This window comes from Marmota monax, unplaced genomic scaffold, assembly GCF_021218885.2.
Source record: "Marmota monax isolate L192 unplaced genomic scaffold, Marmota_monax_Labrador192_F-V1.1 WCK01_AAM20220418_F8-fsc00012, whole genome shotgun sequence".
In the NCBI taxonomy this organism is placed as follows: domain Eukaryota; kingdom Metazoa; phylum Chordata; class Mammalia; order Rodentia; family Sciuridae; genus Marmota; species Marmota monax.
The window spans coordinates 16706140-16732462 of record NW_026695227.1 but is presented as its reverse complement, the minus strand read 5'-3'; the positions used below and the strand labels follow the sequence as shown (position 1 = coordinate 16732462).

At 36.9% G+C, this 26323-nt stretch overlaps 1 protein-coding gene across 1 annotated transcript in view; it reads left to right on the top strand.

The window, feature by feature from the left end:
• Window positions 1–723: 723 nt before the first annotated feature.
• The window catches only part of Ovch1 (ovochymase 1), a 95642-nt gene continuing 70042 nt past the window's right edge, over window positions 724–26323 (top strand). The window contains exons 1-9 of the mRNA XM_058576363.1: window positions 724–2459; window positions 2753–2850; window positions 3583–3755; window positions 7466–7561; window positions 8865–9016; window positions 10480–10669; window positions 12827–12914; window positions 24224–24357; window positions 25571–25708. Coding sequence (XP_058432346.1) covers window positions 2328–2459; window positions 2753–2850; window positions 3583–3755; window positions 7466–7561; window positions 8865–9016; window positions 10480–10669; window positions 12827–12914; window positions 24224–24357; window positions 25571–25708 — 1201 coding nt within the window. The 5' untranslated portion in view covers window positions 724–2327. The remainder of the gene's footprint in view (window positions 2460–2752; window positions 2851–3582; window positions 3756–7465; window positions 7562–8864; window positions 9017–10479; window positions 10670–12826; window positions 12915–24223; window positions 24358–25570; window positions 25709–26323) is intronic.

Here is a 26323-nt window from a genome sequence, read left to right as displayed (position 1 = left end):
AGAAGAGTGCAAGGGACAGGGTTTGTAAGCCTCATGGGAGGCTACCCACAGGACGATCAGCAACTTGAACACTGGGCCCAGCTGTTCTTGCACTACATACCTGCCCTTCTCCCCTACCCCTTTCCCTTTTTATGTACTAAAGACTTTTTGATGATTTTCACCTGACCTCTTGCTAGGAAAGAGGATTTTGAATTCATTTGGAGCTCTGAGCTTTCATTGGAAAATAGTGTGTACCTGGAGTGAGCATGATGACTTCAGGGAATGCAAAAGTGAGGGATGAGAGCCAGAAGGGCCATTGGTCAGGCAGCCAGCATACCTCAAAGTTTCATGGGCGGTACTCAGGCATGGAGGTTCAGTACTTTATTTCCACAGAAGAGTTTGGTAGCTTACAGAGTCCTCTCCCTGTACTGGAACCCCTGGCTTCCATGCTTGAAACTCAGGAGTCATCTTCTCAAACTGTCTTCCAAGGGACCATTAGAAACAGATAATCACCCTCATCACTATACAAAATACATGTATGAAGATGTGAATTTGGTGTCAACATACCTTATATATAATCAGAGATACAATAAATTATGATATAATGGTGTATTTAGAATTGTAATGCAAAAATAAATATATAAATATTTTTTAAAAGAAACAGATAATCAAAATAAAATGGCACTACTCTCAAGAACAGTACAGTCCAATGAACCCTTCTATGATGATGGGAATGATATCTCATTGTTCTATAGGTAACCACCATCTACAGGTGGCTATTGAGCATTTGAAATGCAGCACTCAATCTTTAATCTGATTTAACTGTAATTAAATAGCCACAGATGGCTAAAGTCCACAATAATGGACAGTACAGCCCTGGAGCTTTTCAAAATTTGATATGGTACTTGGAAGATAAAAATCACAGAAATCCCTTTTTGGTTCATGGGACAAGGAAGTTTGAACTTTAAATTCAATTTTGGGAGCTAGTCACATTTTTTCAGGCCTTTTACCAAAAGTTGTTTTCTGCAGTTACAGGGGTCATTGCCCCCACTGGGTAACTGTCACCTGCTCATGTACCTGCATCTGCACTGTCACTATCTTGACAGTCTTCTGTTTTCCAGTCTGCTGCCTATCTCCCTCACCTTGTTTACCCACTATCTGAGGGAACTTTTATTTCTGTTTTATATGGAAGTGAGACAACTGAGTGTGGGGGTAGATGTCCAGGCTAGTTGATGCATAATGTCCACTTAGTCTTGCCCTAATTTTCTCATAAAATATAAGTCCAATACAAATTCTGGCTTTATCCTCCCAACTTCAGGCTTATCATCAAACAATATTTGTGAAAAAAATAGTTACGTGAGGTGGTTCTGAGAAGAGCTTGAACAAAATAGGCAATTAGAACATAAAGGAGATGAAAAACCTAGACACCTCATGCCTATCTCTAGGACCAGGGGGGTGTGGGAGATGCACAGAAACTGAGTGGCCAGAGAGTGGCAGCAGCTCAGGATGGAATGATCACAAAGAACACCTGCAAGGCCAGGGACCGTGGCAGGTGCAGCCCATTGGTGGGATGGTTGGGAATAAAGAGCAGCAGAGCACACATTCCTCCCTCTGTTTTCCCAGCCTGAGAGGAGAATGCATGAGATCCCCAGCAAGCATGGGGACGCTGGCCAGGGCTGGTTTGCTGCTGTTACTTGCCATTGGCCTCTGCCAAAGCCTGGGTGAGCAGGACCCCTGGATGCAGACACCAGGGCCAAGAATGCTGGGTGGGGACCACTTCACCACTCCTTTCTCTAGTATTTCCCAGTGTTGTGGTCATTCCTGGGAAGAAAGCGGGTAAGGGAAGGCCCAGATATTCCCAAAGGCAGGCCTGGGGCAGTTTTCCTCTTTGAAATGCTTTGGATTCTAGAGTTCTGCTAACCACATTTGTGCTACGGAGTCTCCTCCTCCAAGGAAACACAATCAGGTGGGAGTACCGGAAAGCCCTGTTTCTCTCTTCAGGAGTGGCCTATGTTGTTCCCCAGCAACTTTAATAAAACCTGCATCTATGATGTGCGCATCCTCCCAGAGTGAGCACCAGCCATTCACCAAAAGCAAAGCAGGCTCTTTCCTGACCTGCCTCCTCCTGTAAAGGAGTTTGGGCTGAAAGGGCAAGCAGAGAAGTCCTGAGGCAAGACCTAGTGGAGCAGAGATGGCTGTGTCATATTCTCGGGAACATAACTGAGAAAGGGAATGCCTGCAGCTGAGTGCTATGGGAATGATAGCCAGGGCAGGAAAATCTGGCCATGCAATTTTGAGAAAGGGAACCCTTAAACAAGGCACTCTGGGTGAGTCCAGAATATGTGTCTATGTCCTTGTACACAGGACTCAAGTGTGGAATTCGTGCAGCTGGTTGGAAGAGTGAGGAGCCTACTGTGGAATCTAGGTTCTTCTCCAGAATTAGTTGGAAAAATTCAACAGTTGGTGGACAACCCTGGCAGGTCAGAATAACAAAGACATTGTTTTTTGTTGTTGTTTTTTAATGAGAAAATGGTAAAATATTTCTTTTGTTTCAAGTATCAAGACCCCAGGTGAGTGTGTTGTTTTTCTCCTGACACCTTTCTACTTCTCCACCAATAAGTTTACTTCCTGGGAATGTATATCCTACTACCCAATTTAGATTAGTATTTTAAGAATATCACATCAGATTAGAAGAATTAATTTCAAATGTTTCAAAAGGAGATGGCATCAATGGGGAGATATATATTATGTTCCTAACTTTCTCCTTGGGCAGGTCTCCCTAAAATTGGGTGAGCGCCACATCTGTGGAGGAAGTTTGATTGAAGATGATAGGGTTGTCATGGCAGCACACTGCCTGAGTAGTCTTGATGGGTAAGTTGTGATTTCTGATACTTGTCAAACCCTGATTCATGGCTACAGTACTGGGAAATGAGATGTTCATGTATCATGTAAGGTTGATACACCTCAGTCCCCTTCTTCGCTCTGCCACATTTCCACCCAACCTCTGATGGTCCCGATTCCTAGAAACTTGTCTCTGCTTCAAGATGTCCTGTGCTTTCTGCTCTGCTACACAGAGATACCCTCAAAGATCTCAAACATCTATGATTTAGATTTGTGGATTTAGTGGTTGGCTAAGGGTGGTGGTTAATTGTTAACATCAAATGTTAAATGGATGTTCCAAAGTTTCGATAACCTGGGTTTAAATCATTAGGAGTGAAAACTACTGCAGAAATAATAAATAGTTGGTTAAAAGAAGATACAAATAGGAAAAGGGGCAGTGCTGGGAAGCCACTTTGATATCTCATTAAAAACAGTGCAGCATGTATAGACTGGCTTGTCTACAAATGAAGAAAAGTAGAAAACTTTTAAATAATCAGAATTGATGACAGTAAATGAAAGTGTTCACAAGAATGCAAACACTCCATGACTGAAAAACACGTTTAATAGATCCAAAAATTAGGAATATATGACAGTAGTAACCAATAATAAAGGAATGCCTTCTTTCAAGACTCAGAAATGCTTAAAGTCTTAATAATCCCTTTTCATTTAATCATATGAAACCCAGGGGGAAATAATTTTTGAAACATTTTTCTCTGGTTTTAGGAAGCAACTGAAGAATCTAACTGTGACAGCTGGGGAATACAACCTACTTCAGAAAGAAAAGCAAGAGCAGAATATTCCAGTCTTAAAAATTGTTATTCACCCTGAATTCAACAGGCTTGGATATATGAGTTTTGATATTGCACTGCTATATCTAAAACACAAAGTCAAGTTTGGTAAGTATTTAAAGGTTTTTAACTATCAAAAATTCAATGGGGAAAACTTAAGTACAAGTTCAATTTTTTTTATATATGTCTAGTAATAGAATAGTAATAGAAGTAAGCTTTGTTCTCTTTTAAAAGTTTTATTCAGTCTAGTGCCTATGAAAAAATTAACTACTGTACAATCTGAATCCCAGCCATAAGATATATATGCTCAGCTTCTCAGTAGCATTCTAAGTACTGCAGTATCTTTGAATAAGCTGTACTCGACATCAGTTCTAACCAAGGATTTTGGTACTTTTGGTACTAAATATGTAACACACTATTAGCACAAGTATTAAACCTTCTGAATAAAATACTAAAACCCTTGCTATTTTTAATGCAAGAAAAGGCAGTGTTGTGGCCAAAATGAATGAGCACAAATCTAGAGGAGTAGCCAGTCATTGAAGCAAGCTTCTGTTCTTAGGCATCTAATTGATCTTTAAGATCCTAGGGGTTTACCTGGCCATGAAAGTAGCTGCAAAGAACCTTGGACATTCTGAAAGGTGATGCTTTGGTGGATTGAGAGAAAAATGCCACAGAAAGTGGAATCTTACTTGTTTGAACCTTGGCCCTAAACATAGAGTTCTAGGAATCTACAATCATGAACCAACCCTTATTCAGCTTCAGGGTTGGAATTGACATTACCTGTGTAGCTCAGGCCCTCCAAGCCAAGATTTTAGTTTAAAATGGTTCCAGGTGAGTTATGGGGTTTTCTGGCAGAAGCAACAGTAAATTCTCTCTGAAAACATGAGCCTCAAATTCTAGCTTCAGTATAAAGTTTTAATGAATACAAACACACAAACATGAGAGAAATCAGCCAAAGATGAAGTTAGAAAAACTAACCACCAGAATCAGACCTTCAAAAATTACAGATGTCAAAATGAGGTGGAGCATTCAAAACAAGCATGTTTTACTTAAAGAGGCAAAAGTATATCAAAATTATGAAGAACAAAAAACAATTAGGTGGAAAGATGGATTTGAAAGGAACCAATAAAGAAGTATAAAATAATATATTGAAATTAAAAACTCAATAGAAGTATTGTCTACCCAATCAAATTAGATATAGGGAACTATAAGTTCTGAAATGGTTATCCAAAATAAACTTAGGCACAGAGAAGATGAACTGAAAGATACAGTAAATATCCAATTTGAGCTTTATAAAGAGCATGAATAAATCAGATGTGGTGGAACACACCTATAATGTAAGTGACTCAAGAGGCTGAAGCAGGAGATTAACAAGTTTGAGGCCAGCCTCAGAAATTTAGTGAGGACTTAAGCAACTTATGAAGATCCTGTATAAAATAAAAATAAATTTTAAAAAGGGCAGAGGATGTACTCAGTGGAAAAACACCCCTGGGTTCAATCCCCAGTACGAAAAAAAAAATGTTTTAAAAAGGAGGCAAATCCTTATTCTGGGCACAGTGGTGTTCACTTGTAAATCCCAGTGGCTTGGGAGGCTGAGGAAGAAGGATTTCAAGATAAAGGCCAGTCTTGGCATCTTAGGCCCTAACAACTCCTGGGTTCAATCCCTGGCACTGAATAATTATGGAGAAGAGAGGATATAATTTAATAGAAAGTGGCTGCGAGTTAATCATAACTTAGACATGTATCTTTAGGTTTTATAAAGCACAGTAAGTCCAACCATGATACTAAAAATAATTTTATATCTAGATTTGTCATGCTGAAAATGTAGGACACTAAAATAGAGTGAATCTCAAAAGAATCTAGAGGGGGAAATAAGGGATAAAAAGGGGAGACAATTAGGCTGCAGCTGACCTCTCAACAGGAGTGATGAAAGTCAGAAGATAGAGACCAAGGTCATCAAGCTGGTGTCATCAAGCTAGAATGATCTATCAAGGGAAATTATCACCCCACTTCTTATAGAAAACTATCAAGAGTCATCTAGGTTAAATATGCCAGTTCAAGTCCCTCAGACTCACTCCACCAGCTTCACCCCTGTCGTTGTCACCATAATCTCTACCTGAGAGCTTAGAAGATTCGCTCTAAATTCTTGTCTTTCTTGATAAGAGTTTTTATCAGTGCTGCTCATACTAGAAATATCTTCTTACCTTATATTCGAGGAATTGCTGGGTTTTCCTCCACCCCTTTATACCCTTTCATAGTCTTATGTGATGATTCCTCATCTCTTTGTCTTACATTGTTGCAGTCCCCAGGGTTCAGCTCTGGATTTCTTCTCAGTCTGTCCTCATTCTCTTGGTGATCTTTTCCAGGATCATAGCTTTAAACCCCTAGTTCCTGGATTCATGGAGATATATATATATATACAAACACACACACACACACACACACACACACACACACATATATATATATAAAATGTATAATAATATATAATATATAATATAAAATGGAATATATAATGTATGCTAATGTAGAATAATTATAATCTAGGTTTTTTATATTGCATTATCCTTCTAGAATTGATGAGATGTATATAACCAACTGGTTAGGGTCATCTACCTAGACAGCTAATCCACATCTCAATATGTTTAAAGCAACCCTAATTATCCCCTCACATAGACTCTTCCCACAGGTACTTTCATCTTGGTTAGTGACAACTCCATCTTTTCGTTGTTTAAGCTAAAAATTTTGGACTTGTCTTTGATTCTTCTTTCATCCCTCATTTTTTTTTCTAATGCACCCAAAATCCTGTTGCTTCTGCCTTCTTCACTTCACTCAACTATCTTACCCAGGCTGTGTGATCATTTCTTGCCAGGGTTAATTTTTAAAATCTCTTAAAGTATCAGGTTTATTCCTTTGCTTCCCTAATATTTATTATTAACCCAGCAGCTGGAATAATTCTTTTAAACATGTAAATCAGATTATGTCACTCTGCTCAAAACACTTCAGTGGTTCCCCAATAATATCTCCTTTCCCCCAGCCTAATTGTGTTCATCTTCTGTTAAAGTTCCTTTTGCTCAATATGCTCCAGCCATCCTGGCTTCTCCATTCTTCCCCAAATAGGTGTGCCAAGATCTCACAAAAGAGACTTTCTACACTGTCTTCAGCAAATGCTTTCTGCCCAGAGAACTGAATGATTCCTTCCCTCAACTTCAAGACTTTTCTCAAATGTCACCAGCGCCATGAGACTTGCCATGCCCACAATTCATAAAACTATAGCCCCCATGTCGTCCTCCCCAAATTTCTTCCTTCACCTACTGAGTTTCCCCAGACACTTAAAATAGTTTGTTTGTACCTCCCCCCACCCATTTCTCTCTCTCTCTCTCTCTCTCTCTCTCTCTCTCTCTCTCTCTCTCTCTCTCTCTCTCTCTCCATCTCTCCCTCCCTCCCTCCCTCCCTCGTATAAACTCCACAAGGGGTTGGGGAGAGGATTTTCCTATTCATTCATTGAAGTTTGGAAGAGTGCTTGCCACATGTTAGTGCTCAATAACTATTAAATGAAAATATCATTTCAGAATTGAGAGTATACACTTGAAATTTTAGTAGTTTGAGGGGGCGGGGCTCATGATGGTTATGCAGAACAGTGAGTTAGATTTTTTTCCTTGATTTACTTTTTCTGCATTTTCTTCTCTTATAATTATGAAGTGACATTTAGGAAACAGTGACATTTATAAAAATATGAAATCAAGCACATGTTACTTTTCCAAATATAGTTGGTGTCATTTGTCTATTCACAAACCTCGTGATTTCTGTTGTTTCAGGAATTGCTGTTCAGCCAATCTGTCTTCCACACAGAGATGATCGATTTGAAGCAGGAATTCTTTGCATGGCCAGTGGATGGGGCAAGATTACAGAGAGTAAGAGGCATCAAAAAATGCATACTACTTTCTCCAGGTCTCTGTATACACAGGGAAAGCAGAAGTGATTTTTGTTGACCATGAATGATTCATCCTTTTGTTTTCCTGCCTAATTTCTGACCCAGTGAAGAGTTCTAGTAGTCTTCACCATAGACATCTCACACTTAGGAAAAAACCTATTCCTATCACTCCTGCTGCTGTCATTTTGCTTAGGTACATCAGATAAAGGAAGCTGGAGGTATGAAGAATATAAAGAAGAATATAGTAGGAATGGGGCTGTGGCTCAGTGGTTGAGCTTGCCTAGCATGTGTGAAGCACTGATTCGATCCTTAATACCACATTTAAAAAGAAAAAAGAAACAAAATTTTTAAAAAGGCATTCTGTCCATCTACAACTACCAAAAAAATTTTTTTAGAAGAATATGATAAAAGAGTAATCAGGAAATAGAATCAGTAAGTTTCCTTGATTTTATTTGTATTTTTATTTTTTTATTTTTGTTTTTATAAATTTTTAAATTTTTTTAGTTGTCAATAGACCTTTGTTTTATTCATTTACATGCAGTGCTGAGAATCGAACCCAGTGCCTCGCACATGCTAGGCATGTGCCACTGCCACTGAGTCACAATCCCAGCCCCAGCTTCCTTGTTTTTAATATCATGACCTTCTATAAAGTGCAGCTGAAAGAACAGCAAAAGGGTCACTTCCAGAGGCTTGGGAGATGGTAGAAATGGGGAAATATTGGGCAAAGAGTACAATTATATGATAAGTTATGGAGACCTAATGCACATGATATGGTGCCTATAGTCAATAATTATTGTACATTTGAAATTTGCTAGGAGAACAAAACTTAGGTATTTTCACTATAAGAAAAAAGATAGTTGTGCTATCATGTTTGTGGATGTCATCTCACAATTATACATTTATCAAAACATCACATTATATACTTTGAATATGAATAATACTTATTTGTCAATTGTATGTCAATACAGCTTAAAATTATGATTTTTTAAAACAGACTTTTATGAAACATTGCCTTATTGACTCTAGTTTTCCTCTTGGGGAAACATTTAAGCATATGTTAAGAAAAGCCAATTGCCTGTAACCTGAAATCTGAATTTCTTAATGATGTCCATTATCACATATCTGACCTTGAAACGTAATTCACACCAAAAACAAACAACAAAAAAATGCATCTTCTACATTGGCTTAAAATCTATTTGAGATAGTTTTAAATATGAGGGCTACTCACTAATTTGCTTTAAAGGGGACAGTTGTCGACTAATCTGTCAGTTTTCTCTCTATAGATTCTGAGTATTCAAATATCTTACAAGAAGGGGAACTTTCCATCATGGATGACAGAATGTGTAATTCTGTGCTGAAGAGTATGAACCTTCCTCCTCTGGGAAGGACCCTGCTGTGTGCCAGTTTTCCTGAGCAGGGAAAGGATGCCTGCCAGGTACCAAAGTATAAACCAGCTAGTTATTTAGTAAAGTGGGTGAAAGTGGTTTCTGCCTTTCCCCATGACTGCTTTGGGGAGTTACTACTTCAAAGTTCCTTTTCCCCTCATCTTTCCATCTGGCTTCTATTGAAAAATGTGCTTGGTCTGAACTGAGAGAATTCTTTCCTGTGCCCATTTCTACACAGTGAGCTGGGGCAGGGGTTATTTTCAGTTTTTCCAATCTAATGGAATCAAAATAATAATCTTTAATAAATCCAGCTGGGAATTATTTTTTATTTCACATTTCATTAAACACTATAATATTTTTTTCCTTTAGTGCAAAATATGTTTGAAAAAAGATGAATAGTTTTAGTAACTGGGTTGAATAGATGTCATGAGAGCCACTTTCCAAGACTAACAACAACTTCACAAATGATAACCTCACAATCTCTGAGGTGCCTAGAGAGGAAAGGGACTGATTTGTAAAAAACATGAGTCAAGTTTTAAATATGTCTTCCAAGTACATTATCTTCCCTATTTATTTATTTATTTATTTATTTATTTATTTTAAAGGTAGAACATCAGAGTCATTATTCTTTTTCAGAAAGCAACCTGAAACTCTTGTGGGAAGCTCCCTGGAGTTTACCATTAAAGAAATTTGAATTTTTTTTTCAAGGGTATGACAGGTGTTTGGGAGAGAGGAAGCGAGAAACTTATAGTTGTGCCACTTTCTAAACTGGATCACAAGTAGACTGAAGGTACTCTGTCCCTTCTGTAACTGCTAGAGGAAGGAAGTCCTTTTTTTTTCTTTTCTGTGAAGCACTCTAACAATCCTGTACCTTTTGAGGAGAGTTTAATCTGACACAAGATTGTCCGAGACATGTACTCAAAGAAACATGTACTGAAATGTTATTGAAGACAGACTCCTGAAATCTTGGGTTCTTTACTCTCTAGCATGGAAGCCATTGTGGTCTTTTACTTATATACCTGGGACAAATTTGAGCTTCCCAGGCTTTTTGTTCTTAAAGTCCCTCAGGGCTCTGTTCACTGATGTTGTGGGCTTGGAAGAGGATTTACCCTTTCCCATCTGCTCTAGGTGACAAGGCACAGTAGAAGCATACAACTGTAACCACATTGCCCCCGCCTCCTCCTTTTACTCATTTTTGGAATGTATGTGGTAGCTCTTAGAGAGAGAGAGAGAGAGAGAGAGAGAGAGAGAGAGAGAGAGAGAGAGAGAGAGAGAGAAATTGAGTACTGGCTTGACAAGATTGCAGCCAGTCAGTGAAAGGATATTAAATCTGGGTGAGAAGATGAAATTAACAATGAGGAAATGGATGATCAAAATCAAAATGTTGATGGACAGTGAGTGACGGGTGGACTTCTGGGCTTCTACCTCTTTGAGATGAGTGCCAATGTTCGTGGAACTGACATGATAATTTAACTTGTAAATATTTTCAGTTTTTCTTTCTTTCCTACACAAGGGAGACACTGGAGGCCCACTGGCTTGTAGAAGACCTGGTGGAATCTGGACTCTGGCTGGGATAACTTCCTGGGTAGCTGGTTGTGAAAGAGGTTCGGCTTCTCCAAAAAATTACCACACAAGGGCATTACCTGGCATTTTTTCCAAGGTGTTTGAGTTGATGGATTTTATCACTCAAACCATGATCACAGGTGAGTGAATTTTCTTCCTCCTTTCATTCCAAGTCAAAAACTGACCATGTTTATCTCAAGAGTAGTTACTTTGATATGTTGTGATATTATCAGAGAAAAGCTTTAGTACAAAGCAAGAATGACTGATTTTAAATTCTTAGTCCAATGTCTGTAATATTTTGTCTCAGAATTCTTGAGTATTGATAGCTATCAGTTTAACTTAAACTGAATCCCTGTATAAAATTTTTATGAGCTATCTTTTTGCATTTGAGATTTTAAAGACAGCCCTTGAGAATAGACTCAGCAGATTCTTTCTTCTTTGATTCATTTGAAACATTTCCTCTACAACACTTAAAAACACGAAAAATGGATTCCTTCTCTCCCCCTTCTCCCATTCAGCCTTGTTAATTTTCCTTGGAAAACTGGGGGAAATGAGGAATACTTTGGAGAGTTTATTTTGTTCAGTGACACTAAAATCTAGACTAGGAAAATTCGGGTCTGGAGAGCAAAACCTGTCCTCTAGGAACTTTCTAACTACTTGGGAAGGAAAAAATATTGTGATGAAAGGTGAAGTGCAGATAGACCTGGATGAAAGGTGAAGCTGTAAGTGTGCTGAGGAGGAGAGGGTCTCAGAGTCTCAGAGGCCAGAAGGTTCACAGAAAATGGTACAAGGCACTGCAGAGCACAACTTCCTGGAACACAGTTTAGTAAAGGAAGCAAATGTTTAAGGCCCAAGATTCAAAGCAGCAAAACCTCACATTCCCTCCATCTGTCTGTCCCTCCTTTGTTGCTGTCCAAGGTTAGCCACCTAGTTGAAGACTTGAAGTGCTGCTGTTTGTTGGCCCAGCTTCAGGCCAGCACTCCCTCAGCCTGGGAGGACTCCCCGCTCACTTCATCTGCCTTTAGTGTCTTGCACACTGTCCACTGCCCTACCGCAGGGTCAAGTCCCTCCTGGTAGTGATTGTTCCACTTTGACCGCCTGGAAGAGAAAGCTAAAAAGGTTAACAACCGCTGAACAAAGAATTCGTAACAGCAATAGAATTTTAAAGGGCAATGAAATTGGGCAATAACAGTTAATTTCACTAATGAACATCAGAATGTGATAAGTAATTTATTTAAGTAACACGTTTTTAAGATCGTCTTTCTAGGTTTTTCATCTCCTTTATGTTCTAATTGCCTATTTTGTTCAAGCTCTTCTCAGAACCACCTCACGTAACTGACTATTTTAGAAATAGGATTAAATTTAGGCTTCTACAATCTTAAAAATCAAATTAATTGAATCTTTCATATTTACAAACCATCAGATCAAGTTGATTTCTGCTTCCATGTTGTCCTTCAATCTTCTTAAAAGACATAATAGGCCACTGACTCTGAGCAAAGTTCTCCTCTACATTGGTTTTAAGTAGAAACCATAATGTGTAATTTTTTAAAGTCACATTATCACAATTTTCACTGAAATAATTGTTGTTAATAAAGGTATTCTTTTACCCTCTATATATTTGGACTGGGGCCAATCCCTTTCAGAAGTGAGTCCAAGGTGTGTAAAAAAGGGCCTGAATTCTGTCCAAGGTGTGGATAGAAGACAGAGACAAGAGGGCGTGCATAGTTCTAATTATCTAGATAGGAAGTGGAATTGGGGGAAATCATTAGAAGAAAGCAAATGCAATCATATCATATTTATAATTGAATTTTACTTCCATTTCTAAACTTTAAATGCCTCAATGGTTTTATACAGAGTGCTTCCAACAGTTAAAACCTGACATTTGCATCTCAATTTTGAGTAAATGAATTTTGAGTAAATGCCATTACTAAAAGCTGCATGTATTTGTACAGTGTTACTTTACTGTTACCTGGAACATTCTAGAAGAGATACCTAGGACATTCTAGAAGAGAGAGGTGAAAACCATATTAGTCTCATATAATATAAATTTGACAGCCTCAGTGTGACTCATGATTTGAGAAAATTGTGTAAGTTTTGAATCTGAAGAACTCTGTTAAAGAACATATGATTCAAAAATTTTATTAAATACTGTTTATAATATGATGTCTAGATTATATCCATTAAGGACATGTTTTCCTAAATGTAACTAATATAAATTGTATAGCTTCAGGATGAGATCTATACACTTTTGAAATGTTGTCCAGAAAATAATCCACTTCTTTTACATTTTCTTAAAGATTGTAAACCTCAGGGAATAGTATTATTTGGAGAGAGTGGGGAGATTCAATACCCCTATTCCAAAGAAAACAACTATTCTCATAATAGGTATGTATCTTAAGTATGAAAGATTCTTGGGTTTTCCTCCTCACACAAAATAAGACAATTTTATTCTTTTTAGGTTTTTATTCTTTTTAGATATACATGGCAGTATAGTATATTTTGATATATTTATACAAACATGGAGTATATCTTATTCTAATTGGGAACCTCTTGTGGTTGTACATAATGTCACAATTCACTAATTTAAATGATTATATTTTGGCAAGTTTGTCTAGCACCTCCAATTATTTATCTGATTATATTAGAAGTATATATTTCATCTGATGTTTTCTGGTTGGCAAATATCTACTAATTGGCATTTTAGAGTCATTAATATAAATCGTCACCCCAAATAGTGTTAAGACTAAAACTTGCCTGAACTGATGAGTTCAAACATCGAATATTAAAATCATCTGGTGTGAGATTGCTATGCAAACTTAGTGATTAATCCCGGCATGCCTATTTCTTTAATCATAGTAGTATTTTAAGTATCACCTAGAAAATAGAACATAGTTTATGATATATAAGTGGCAGTATATTTCAATTTTATTTTCCCTACCTGTCTTGTTCCTCTATATGGATAAGGATGTCTTTAAACTTTAGAAATCAATTCTTTGCATGTATCTCATTTTCATAAGTGACCTAAATTCATTTTTAAAATTGCATGATGTTTTGTAGAGTATACAAAGGTAGATGACAGTTCTATGCATTTATAATCTGGTAGAAAGAGAAAGCTTGACAAAAACTACACTACACTTAAAAAAGGGATAAAATAAGCTTTTATCCTTATTCATAGTGTGCCATAAATAAGTTGGTCCTATGAACAATGGAGGCTGATTTTTCAGGGTGTGTTTTGCAAGGAGTGTGTGTGCAGAGTGGGATGGGAAAGAATGCCTTAGTTGTAAGGGGTGGCATTGAAACTAGATGTTAAAGAATAGTTGTGGTTCTATAGCTGTGAGGTCCTTTGTAGCTCTAAGATCTAAGATTTCAAGAGATGGACACAAGGACCGAGGTCTTCTCAAGTAAAGAAAATTTTGTATAAGCAATTTGAAGGAGGTGGGAAAGGTCAGGGTTGTTTGGATTATGATTATCCTAGTGTGACTGAGAGCCACGTGAATGGGAACTGGGGTAGCAGGAGATGAGGAGGATTGAAGTGCTGGTCGGGACTTAATTATACAAGACCTTAACTTCTGTGCAAAGGAAGTTTAGACTTTATGCCAGAGGCCATGGGAGACTAAAATGATGGAGAATAATTTTTAAAAAATTAAAATGCATAAAAGTTTTTACACAAAGAATGGAGAAAATGTGGCTTAACTGCTGCCCACATTTAAAAAGCTTAAAGGTCTAAAATGACTTTTTCCCAAGTCATCCTTGAGATGAGAAGAGGCCAGTAAGTTTTTGCCATCTGTGCTTAAACTATTGGAAGAGTGATTTCTAAGAACAAGAGAGAATTCTATTTTATTAGAATCTCAGACAAGACTTCTAGGCACCCTCTTTAAACAGGGACATTAATAAGCTAGAATTCATCTGAAGGATAATAACTGAAATGCAATATTTTGTGTATGGTGTTGGAGATTGAACCCAAGGGCTTGTGCATGCTAGGCAAGTTTTCTACCACTGAGCTGTATCCCCAATCCCAAGGAAAGAAATTTAAAGTGTTTTAAGAGTTATGGTTGAAGAAACTAGAGATATTTTTGAATCAAAGAAGACAGGAGGAAAAAGGAACTTCCTGGTTTATCTGAGAATCTTTTTTTAAAAAAAAAACAAACTTGTACTGACTAACTGCAAAGGATTTCTGGGTAGAAGTTAGAAGATAGATTTTTAACCCAATATTAAGGACTTTTTAATTTGAGAGAGTGAAGTTTGGTCTGCCTCAGGTGTAATGAATGTCCTTGATAAGTGGGGTATTTGAGCCAGCTATTTGTATATTGGGAAAGAGACATGCAGAGGACAGTCCTCGTGCTCTCAAACACAGCAATTCAAGTATTTCAGAGCTCTCTGCAATGCAGTTTCAAGAAAATGTCAAAGTGAGTTAAGAGAAGTGTCATTACCTGTGGAAATTCAAAATTTGAGAGCTGAGTCAGCTGACTTGTAGGATCAGAAGGCATATTTTAAGAGATTATTAAAGATTTTCTATCTCAAATAACCATTAGGTTTTTATGAAATCTTACAGTGTGCCAGACATTGTTCTAAGTGCTAGGAAGATAGCAGTGAACCAAACACAAACACTGTCTTTGTGTAGGGCAAGTTAGGTGGTGGTAATGGAATCATAAAAAGAAAATTACCTGGGGCTGGGGTTGGTGGCTCAGAGGTAGAGCACTCACCTAGCATGCATGAAGCACTGGATTTGATCCTCAGCACCACATAAAAATAAAATAAAGGTACTGTGTCCACCTACAATTTAAAAAAAATACTTAAAAAAAAGTTACCTGTAATAGTAGGAGGTGGAAAATGCTGCACAGAAAAAATTTTATAAGCATGGTAGAGAGAGCTGAAGTACATAAAATTTGAGTGGTTGACCATAAAAATGATACTTAAACAGATTTAGAAAAGGGGAGGGAAGGAACCATGTGGTCAGCGTGGAAAGGAACACTCCAGGTAGGAGAAGTGGTAGGTGTGAGGCAAGAATACAATTGGTATTTTTGTGGATCAGCACCAAGACCAGAGAGCTAGAGCTGAGTGAGAAAGGCAGTGGCCAGATTGTTTTGGCCTTATTGGACCTAAAAAGAACTTTGGGTTTTACTGAGATGGAGAACAATTGAAGGGTTTGAGCAGAGGAAAATGGTCTGACATATTTTAAAATGATCACTTTGGTTATTGTGTTGAAAATGAACTGTAGACAGGAGAGATCAAAACCAATAGTAGTTACTACAGTCGTCCAGATAAGAGATGATGACTTTGACTAGATTTGTAGCAACAGAAGTAAAGACAACTGATGGTGTCACAGGATTTGATGAAGAGTTGACAGTTTGGGTTTGAGGAGAGGAAGAGAATCCTGGTGAATAACTTGGTGTTTTAAACTGGCCTACTGAAAGAATGGAACTTCCACTGTCTGGTGAAGAAGATAGGACAGTAGTTTTTAGGTAGTAGGGTCAAGAGAAGTGTTCTGTTTGGAGAGATAACTGTATTTATGGGAAGAAGAGAGAGTAAGAGTGGAGAAAACATAGAAATGTGAAACATTTGTCTCACGAGAACACAGCAAATAAGTTTGGTTTAGAAAGGAGGAGGAATAAATCCTTTCTTGGGAAAGCAGCAGAAGTTAATCTACAGGAAAGATGAATTGATACCAGATGTCTTAGTAATTGTACAAAATTTCGGTTGCTTCAAGTTTAGAGAATGAAGTTGAGATCAAATAGTAAGGACTATATTTGAGAGTTTATAGGAGTTAGTCAATGTGAATTTGTACTGTAGTTTCAATAAATCTGAGGCAAATTTTTTTTTTTCAAAATACATTGTTTTATGTACCACCAATACAGAAAACGCCAACCCAAGATAGGCCCATATAAATTGAGAAGATGAAAGGATATCCCTTCATTAAATAGCTATAAAAGTATAAACCCACCCATGTGGAAAGTTATATGCCCCTTGGCCCTGGAAAGGGAGGCGGAAAAATCTTCCCTGAGAATCTGTATCACTAGCTAATATTCATGAAGGTCACAGTTGAAATTACCACCAAAAGTATAGTTCAAATCATCTCAAGCAGAAAACCTTGGCAGTACAGAGTTGATAGTACCTCCAGGTTATTGACAGAAGTCAATGTAAGTCCTTCCTGGAAGAACATTCAGTCCAGCCCTAGGGAAATTCTAAGACTCTGTTGCACAGAAGCATTATGATTTCAAAATGTTAAAATATGAAAAGACGCGTCTTGAAAATAGGGCATTATGTAAAAATGTGGATGTGTAACCAATGTGATTCTGCAATCTGTATTTGGGGTAAAATTGGGAGTTCATAACCAACTTGAATCTAATGTATGAAATATGATATGTCAAGAGCTTTATAATGTTTTGAACAACCAATATAAAAAAAGAAAATAAGGTATAAGAACAATTTGCATAGTTAGTGACTTTTCTAGCATACTAAGCAGGATTGAATTGTGAAATGGTCTTGTAAATTCCAAATGGCACTAATTAGGAAATGGTTAAAAAAAAAAAAAGGAGGAGGAGGAGCAGGGAGTTTTATATTCCCTTCAAGCCTGTCTTTATTCTGATAGGAGATAGCTAGAATTTCAGAAATGGCAGAGAGATGGCACCCAGGTTGTCCTCTTTCCTTGATACCCATGGCAGACTTTGCATTTCTCAGAGCCTAGAACACTGTCTATCGATCATAATTGATGACTGATAGATGTTTGAGTGAATATATTGATGATTTTGGCATTTCTCTCTTGCTTGACCTCAGAATCCTCCTAAATACAGCAGTTGCTGATGGTAAATCAAGGTTGGCATGTTATTTGAACCCTATTTTCCATCTAAGACATTTTTTTAAGTTCTAAATAAATTGTTTTATTTTTTACTAGTAGATTCTACATTAAAGTATTTTTTATTTTATTTTATTTATTTTTTTAAAATTTTTATTGTTGGTTGTTCAAAACATTACATAGTTCTTGATATATCATATTTCACATTTTGATTCAAGTGGGTTATGAACTTCCATTTTTACCCCTTATACAGATTGCAGAACCACATCGGTTACACATCCACTGATTTACATATTGCCATACTAGTGTCTCTTGTATTCTGCTGCCTTTCCTATCCTCTACTATCCCCCCTTCCATCCCCTTGCCTCCCCTCTTTTCTCTCTACCCCATCTACTGTAATTCATTTCTCCCCCTTGTTTTTTTTTCCCTTTCCCCTCACTTCCTCTTGTATGTAATTTTGTATAACCCTGAGGGTCTCCTTCCATTTCCAAGCAATTTCCCTTCTCTCTCCCTTTCCCTCCCACCTCTCATCCCTGTTTAATGTTAATCATCTTCTCATGCTCTTCCTCCCTACTCTGTTCTTAGTTACTCTCCTTATATCAAAGAAGACATTTGGCATTTGTATTTTAGGGATTGGCTAGCTTCACTTAGCATAATCTGCGGTAATGCCATCCATTTCCCTGCAAATTCTATGATTTTGTCATTTTTTAATGCAGAGTAATACTCCATTGTGTATAAATGCCACATTTTTTTATCCATTCGTCTATTGAAGGGCATCTAGGTTAGTTCCACAGTCTTGCTATTGTGAATTGTGCTGCTATGAACATCGATGTAGCAGTGTCCCTGTAGTATGCTCTCTTTAGGTCTTTAGGGAATAGACTGAGAAGGGGAATAGCTGGGTCAAATGGTGGTTCCATTCCCAGCTTTCCAAGAAATCTCCATACTGCTTTCCAAATTGGCCGCACCAATTTGCAGTCCCACCAGCAATGTACAAGTGTACCCTTTTCCCCACATCCTCGCCAGCACTTGTTGTTTGACTTCAAAATGGCTGCCAATCTTACTGGAGTGAGATGGTATCTTAGGGTGGTTTTGATTTGCATTTCTCTGACTGCTAGAGATGGTGAGCATTTTTTCATGTACTTGTTGATTGATTGTATGTCCTCCTCTGAGAAGTGTCTGTTCAGGTCCTTGGCCCATTTGTTGATTGGGTTATTTGTTAGCTTATTGTCTAATTTTTTGAGTTCTTTGTATACTCTGGATATTAGGGCTCTATCTGAAGTGTGAGGAGTAAAGATTTGTTCCCAGGATGTAGGCTCCCTATTTACCTCTCTTATTGTTTCTTTTGCTGAGAAAAAACTTTTTAGTTTGAGTAAGTCCCATTTGTTGATTCTAGTTATTAACTTTTGTGCTATGGGTGTCCTATTGAGGAATTTGGAGCCCGACCCCACAGTATGTAGATCGTAGCCAACTTTTTCTTCTATCAGATGCCGTGTCTCTGATTTGATATCAAGCTCCTTGATCCATTTTGAGTTAGCTTTTGTGCATGGCGAGAGAAAGGGATTCAGTTTTATTTTGTTGCATATGGATTTCCAGTTTTCCCAGCACCATTTGTTGAAGATGCTATCCTTCCTCCATTGCATGTTTTAAGCCCCTTTATCAAATATAAGATAGTTGTAATTTTGTGGATTGGTTTCTGTGTCCTCTATTCTGTACCATTGGTCCACCTACCTGTTTTGGTACCAGTACCATGCTGTTTTTGTTACTATTGCTGTGTAGTATAGTTTGAAGTCTGGTATCGCTATACTGCCTGATTCACACTTCCTGCTTAGAGTTGTTTTTGCTATTCTGGGTCTTTTATTTTTCCATATGAATTTCATGATTGCTTTCTCTATTTCTACAAGAAATGCCGTTGGGATTTTGATTGGCATTGCATTAAACCTATAGAGAACTTTTGGTAATATCGCCATTTTGATAATATTGGTTCTGCCTATCCATGAACAGGATATATTTTTCCATCTTCTAAGATCTTCTTCTATTTCTCTCTTTAGGGTTCTGTAGTTTTCATTGTATAAGTCTTTCACCTCTTTTGTTAGGTTGATTCCCAAGTTTTTTTTTTTTTTTGAGGATATTGTGAATGGAGTGGTTGTCCTCATTTCCATTTCAGAGGATTTGTCACTGATACACAGGAATGCTTTGATTTATGCTTGTTGATTTTATATCCTGCCACTTTGCTGAATTCATTTATTAGCTCTAATAGTTTCTTTGTAGACCCTTTTGGGTCTGCTAGGTATAAAATCATGTCAACTGCAAATAGTGATAATTTAAGTTCTTCTTTTCCTATTTTTATGCCTTTAATTTCTTTCATCTGTCTAATTGCTCTGGCCACTGTTTCGAGAACTATGTTGAACAGAAGTGGTGAGAGAGGGCAGCCCTGTCTTGTTCCAGATTTTAGAGGGAATGCCTTCAATTTTTTTTCCGTTCAGAATGATGCTAGCCTGAGGCTTAGCATAGATAGCTTTTACAATATTGAGGTATGTTCCTGTTATCCCTAGTTTTTCTAGAGTTTTGAACATGAAGGGATGCTGTACTTTGTTGAATGCTTTTTCTGCATCTATCCAGATGATCATATGGTTCTTATCTTTAAGTCTATTGATGTGGTGAATAACATTTATTGATTTCCTTATATTGAACCAGCCTTGCATCCCAGGGATGAATCCTACTTGATCATGGTGCATGATATTTTGATATGTTTTTGTATCCGATTCGCCAGAATTTTATTGAGGATTTTTGCATCTAGATTCATTAGAGATATTGGTCTGTAGTTTTCTTTCTTTGAAGTGTCTTTGTCTGGTTTAGGAATCAGGGTGATGTTGGCCTCGTAGAATGAATTTGGAAGTTCTCCCTCTTTCTCTATTTCCTGGAATAGCTTGACAAGTATTGGTATTAGTTCTTCTTTAAAGGTTTTGTAAAACTCTGCTGTATACCCATCCGGTCCTGGGCTTTTCTTGGTTGGTAGTCTTTTGATGGCTTATTCTATTTCCTCGATTGATATTGGTCTGTTTAGGTTATCTATATCCTCCTGACTCAATCTGGGCAGATCATATGACTTAAGAAATTTATCGATGCCTTCACTATCTTCTATTTTATTGGAGTATAAGGATTCAAAATAATTTCTAATTATCTTCTGTATTTCTGAAGTGTCTGTTGTGATATTGCCTTTTTCATCCCGGATGCTAGTAATTTGAGTTCTCTCTCTTCTTCTCTTCGTTAGCATGGCTAAGGGTCTGTCGATCTTATTTATTTTTTCAAAGAACCAACTTTTAGTTTTGTCAATTTTTTCAATTGTTTCTTTTGTTTCGATTTCATTAATTTCAGCTCTGATTTCAATTATTTCTTGCCTTCTACTTCTTTTGCTGTTGTTTTGCTCTTCTTTTTATAGGATTTTGAGATGAAGTGTGAGATCATTTATTTGTTGGTTTTTTTCTTTTTTTAAGGAATGAACTCCAGGCAATGAATTTTCCTCTTAGAACTGCTTTCATTGTGTCCCATAGATTCTGATATGTTGTGTCTGTGTTTTCATTTATCTCTAAGAATTTTTTAACTTCCTCCTTGATGTCTTCTATAACCCATTGATCATTCAGTAACCTATTGTTCATTCTCCAAGTGATGCATGATTTTTCCTTCCTTCTTTTATCGTTGATTTCCAGTTTCATTCCATTATGTTCAGATAAGATGCATGGTATTATCTCTACTCCTTTATAATGTCTAAGAATTTTCCTGTGACATAATATATGATCTATTTTTGAGAAGGATCCATGTGCTGCTGAGAAAAAAGTGTAACTGCTTGATGTTGGGTGGCATATTCTATATATGTCAATTAAGTCTAGGTTATTAATTGTATTATTGAGTTCTATAGTTTCTTTATTTAACTTTTGTTTGGAAGATCTGTCCAGTAGTGAGAGAGGTGTGTTGAAGTCTCCCATAATTATTGTATGGTGGTCTATTAGACTCTTGAACTTGTGAAGAGTTTGTTTGATGAACATAGCTGCACCATTGTTTGGAGCATATATATTTATCATTGTTATGTCTTGTTGGTGTATGGTTCCCTTGAGCAGTATGTAGTGTCCCTCTTTATCCCTTTTGATTAACTTTGGCTTGAAATCTATTTTATTTGATATGAGTATGGACACTCCTGCTTGTTTCCGAAGTCCATATGAGTGATATGATTTTTCCCAACCTTTCACCTTCAGTCTATGTATGTCTTTTCCTATCAAATGCATCTCCTGTAGGCAGCATATTGTTGGATCTTTTTTTTTGATCCATTCTACTAGCCTGTGTCTCTTAATTGGTGAGTTTAAGCCATTAACATGTAGGGTTATTATTGAGATATGGATTGTTCTTCTAGCCATATTTGTTTATTTATGTTACTTAACATGGTTTGTTTTTCCTGTTTGATTATTTTTCCCCTTTACTGTACTACCTCCCACTGTTGGTTTTCATTGTTATTTTCTATTTCCTCTTCCTGTAATGTTTTGCTGAGGATGTTTTGAAGAGATGGTTTTCTAGCTGCAAATTCTTTAAAATTTGTTTATCGTGAAAGGTTTTAATTTCATCTTCCATCCTGAAGCTTAATTTCGCTGGATACACAATTCTTGGTTGGAACCCATTCTCTTTCAGCATTTGAAATATGTTGCTCCAGGATCTTCTAGCTTTCAGAGTCTGTGTTGAAAGATCAGCTGTTATCCTGATTGGTTTACCCCTAAATGTAATCTGCTTCCTTTCTCTTGTAGCTTTTAAAATTCTCTCCTTATTCTGTATGTTGGGCATCTTCATTATAATGTGTCTAGGTGTGGATCTCTTATGAATTTGCACATTCAGCATCCTGTAGGCTTCTAGGATTTGGGATTCTGTCTCATTCTTCAAGTCTGGGAAGTTTTCTCGTATTATTTCATTGAATAGATTGCTCATTCCTTTGGTTTGGACCTCTATACCTTCCTGTATCCCAATGACTCTTTAAGTTTGGTCTCTTTATGTTATCCCAAATTTCTTGGATGTTCTGCTCATGGTTTCTTAACAGTCTCGCTGAGCTGTCTATGTTCTTTTCAAGTTGAAATACTTTGTCTTCATTGTCTGATGTTCTATCTTCTAAGTGTTCTACTCTGCTGGTAGTATTCTCATTTGAGTTTTTAAGTTGGTTAATTGCTTCCTGCATTTCTAGGATTTCTGTTTGTTTGTTTTTTATAACCTCTATCTTCCTATATAGTTGATCTTTTGCTTCTTGGATTTGTTTATGTAACTCATTGTCGAAGTGATCTTTCATTGTCTGATTTTGCTATCTAATGTCTTCCTTAAGACTCCAGATCATCTGAAGCATGTAAATCCTGAATTCTTTATCTGACATTCCATCTGCTGCAGCTATTACCTCTTCTAAAGTTGAGTTGACCTGCATTGCTTGTGGTCCTTTCTTTCCTTGTCTTTTCATAGTGCTCGTGTTTCTTTCTGCTTGGTGAAACTGTTGTGTTATTGAATTTTCCCCCTATATATTTATATTGCTCTTGTATAGTTGAAAAGTCTCCCTTTCATGGGTGGGCGGCAGCTGTACTCCTCCTCCAATTGGGGCGATGTGTCTACCATGCCGGTGGGCCGCTGGGCCTCCATCTAAGACATTTTGAGGCAAAAAATAATTTGAAAACAAGAGAAAGTACTGGTACTTTGAAGTCATGACACTTGAACTATAGCTCCCATTATATAAGAGATTCAGTGAGTCTTTTAGTATCAATGCCAGTTTTCTCATTTGAAATAGGGAGAGTAATTTCTCTCCTTTGTTCTCAGAGGGGTATAATGAGTCTCAAAAAGGATGATAGATGCACAGTGCTTTTTCAATTGAAGCGCTTAGATAAGCGAGCTTTATAATATTTTAGGTAGCTTATTGCTTTTTAAATGGAAATTCTTAAAAAGTGATTTTAATACTATTTTAGGTTACCTATTTTTATATCTATATTCAGAATGATGGATTTGAATAGAAAGATTAATTTGAAGAGTTTCTGGTTAAGAGGGGGTTGTTTGGAAAAAAGAATTATTAGTGTCTGGCTTTTAGAAATTGGGCATAAAAGAACTCGATTGCTCCTACAGTCCTGAACATTTATTACCTAGAGAGCAGTGGGCTATTAACGTCTAAGGTTGTTGATGAAGACTGCCACACTTCAGAAAGAAGTTCATTCTGACATGTTAGATTCCAAATAATTTTGCATTCAGATGAATGTGACATATGGAAGAAGTTGAGATTTGTGGTTCAATGGGATTTTTTTCTTAAATAGTATAAATTCATGTGAGGAAAATAAAGGTGAAGTGTTATGTGATAGATTATGTAAGGCTACTTTGAAAATGTTTCGACATGTTTCTAAAGATGTTAGTGAAAGGTCACATCTGACCTGATTTGGGAGTTAGATGACATTACAACCCTGGGGACTGACTTAGTATGACCTGATTTGGCTGGTTAGAGGTAACATGTGCTGCACAGTTAATCCATAATTCATGAGAATTCATTGTCCATAGTTCAACTTCTAGGTGAATATTATGAATTTTAACTAGACTAATGATGACCTAGAAAAATATGAGAAGTTTTCTTCAGTTTATAGATGAAAATTCTAGCACTTTTTAACTAAATAAATATTAAACATTGGTTTCTGGCCATTTTTCTAATTAGTACTCATGTATTTGTTGGAGAAATGTTAGCAATTTGGTCATAAACATATTTCTGCCATATAAGGAATTTGTTGATTTTTGCATTCTAATATTCTGCTAAATTTTACTATTGGTAAAGTGTAAACTAATGCATGAAACTTAGATCTTATTTTCAAACTTGCATTAATTTTATTTTTTTTTCCTGCTCTTACCCCAGTTTATGTGTCTGGAAAATAATGGTACCAGAAGATAAAATTATCCTGATAAAATTTACAAGTCTAGATATAGAAAATCGAGCTGGATGTGATCATGACTACATATCTTTACAATCAAGTGATGGAGCGATTATTAGTATGTTATTTATCATTTTAGAGTACTTTAAAAAAGAGAAATGCTATAGCTCATGTGAGATTTCTGCACCTGGGATAATTGTTTTATCTTACATACTGTGCCCTTCTAAAAGGGATGGGTGCAGGAGGTTGTAAGAATAGAAACAATAGCATATTATCTGATCATTTTCTTCATTGTTTTTCTAAATCAGACACCAAATATCACATTCCTTTTTCAAGTTTAATAACAGTATTGAATAAAATTGACATCACAATTGCCAGAAAACCTCCATTTCAAGGAAAGGTTAATATTTTCATTTTTAATCACAAAAGTGGGTATATGTTTAGTAAATTTGGTATATAAAGATGAGCAAAAAGAAAACATGTAAACCATTCACAAACCTACCACTAAGAGATGGCGGTGCTGGGGAGCGAACCCAGGGCCTTATACATGCTGGGCAAATGCTCTACCACTGAACAACAGTCCTGGCTCTTACTGTTAACATTTTTGTGCATATCTGTTTACATACACACACTTTGAACTCTACTGTACAATTCTTTAATAATTTAAAGACACAATAGGTCATTTCAGCCACATAATTTTGTTAGATTCCTCTTATAAGCTATAGAAACATAATTGACCTCTATGTTAGTTGAAATGTGTTAAGCATTAAGGGTCTCCACAGCTGATACAGACCTTCATCTCTAGATCTCCATGAGATAAATGACAAAACAAATGTCTCTTCACAAATTTTGACATAGAAAAGATAGTTTTCTAGGGATTATAATATTTATTGACTAAATCATTTTATACTTAAGTCTACTATTTATCTAGCAATCATTCTTGCTTAAAGTCGGGTATGTACGGGATATCACACGCTGAACATACAGAGAATCAATCTCAAGCTTATGGCTTGAGGTCACTGAAGGTATCCCACACAGCAGGAAAAGCTGCAGAATACAGAATGTGCTAAATTGATCCAGGGAAAGGTCCCTTGGTTTTCAGTGAGTGTCCAGGAAAAGTTTATAAAAGAACTGGACCTTGAATAAGGTCCTAAAGGGCGAATAGAATTTCACTTGAAACTGAGAGCCAGAAGATAGGTGAAATAGAATCATTGAAGCAGAGATTATGGCAAGATTAAAGAAGAACTCATGGGAGATATTACCAGAAAAAAAACATGTATAACTTTGCACTACATTTCAGTAATGTTATTTCAATTTCTTTTCCTCTCAAGGTAAGGTCTGTGGAGATATGTTGCCCTCACCCTTGCTGATGGAGACCAACCAGGCCATAGTTACATTTGTTTCTGATGCAGAAAACAGTGGCAGTGGCTTTGAACTTTGCTTTTCTGCTGTACAGAACTCAGGAACAGGTAAGGATTTCAGGTGTTCATTCTCTGCTGTCTCTAAATGGAGATGACAATAAGAAGTGCCTTTTGCCATTCACTGTGGATTCTCCCTACATCTGCATAGGTTCAGGTTGTGAGAGTGTGGCTGTATTGGTAGAGGAAGGGACAATTCAGTATGCCAACTATCCTCGCTTGTATCCCAATAATGTGTGGTATCATTGGTTTATTCATGCTCCAGAGAAACACATCATAAAAGTAAGCAATTGAGGAATTGCTACTTCATAGAAAACTTAGCTATTATGCTAGGTAGGCATAACTTACTTCATATGGATTGTTAAGATACCATTATGGCTAGAAGTTTCTTTTTGCCACTTTTTTTTTTACCCTAAAAGGATTCTGTATGTGAATTTAAAAATGCAGCAGTTTAAAAGTGTATACAATGCAAAATAAGGCTTTTTTCATCAGACTCTTGTCCTACACATGGAGTAAAACATCGATGTTATTGCAGCATCTCTGGGGAGGTATTCTGAGCATAGGCATCTAAGTTACTTGGCAATGCTTTGTTCACTGAACAGTATCTCAAAGAACTTTTCAAATGAGCCTACAGAGTTCTTCTTAAAAACTACATAAAATATTGTG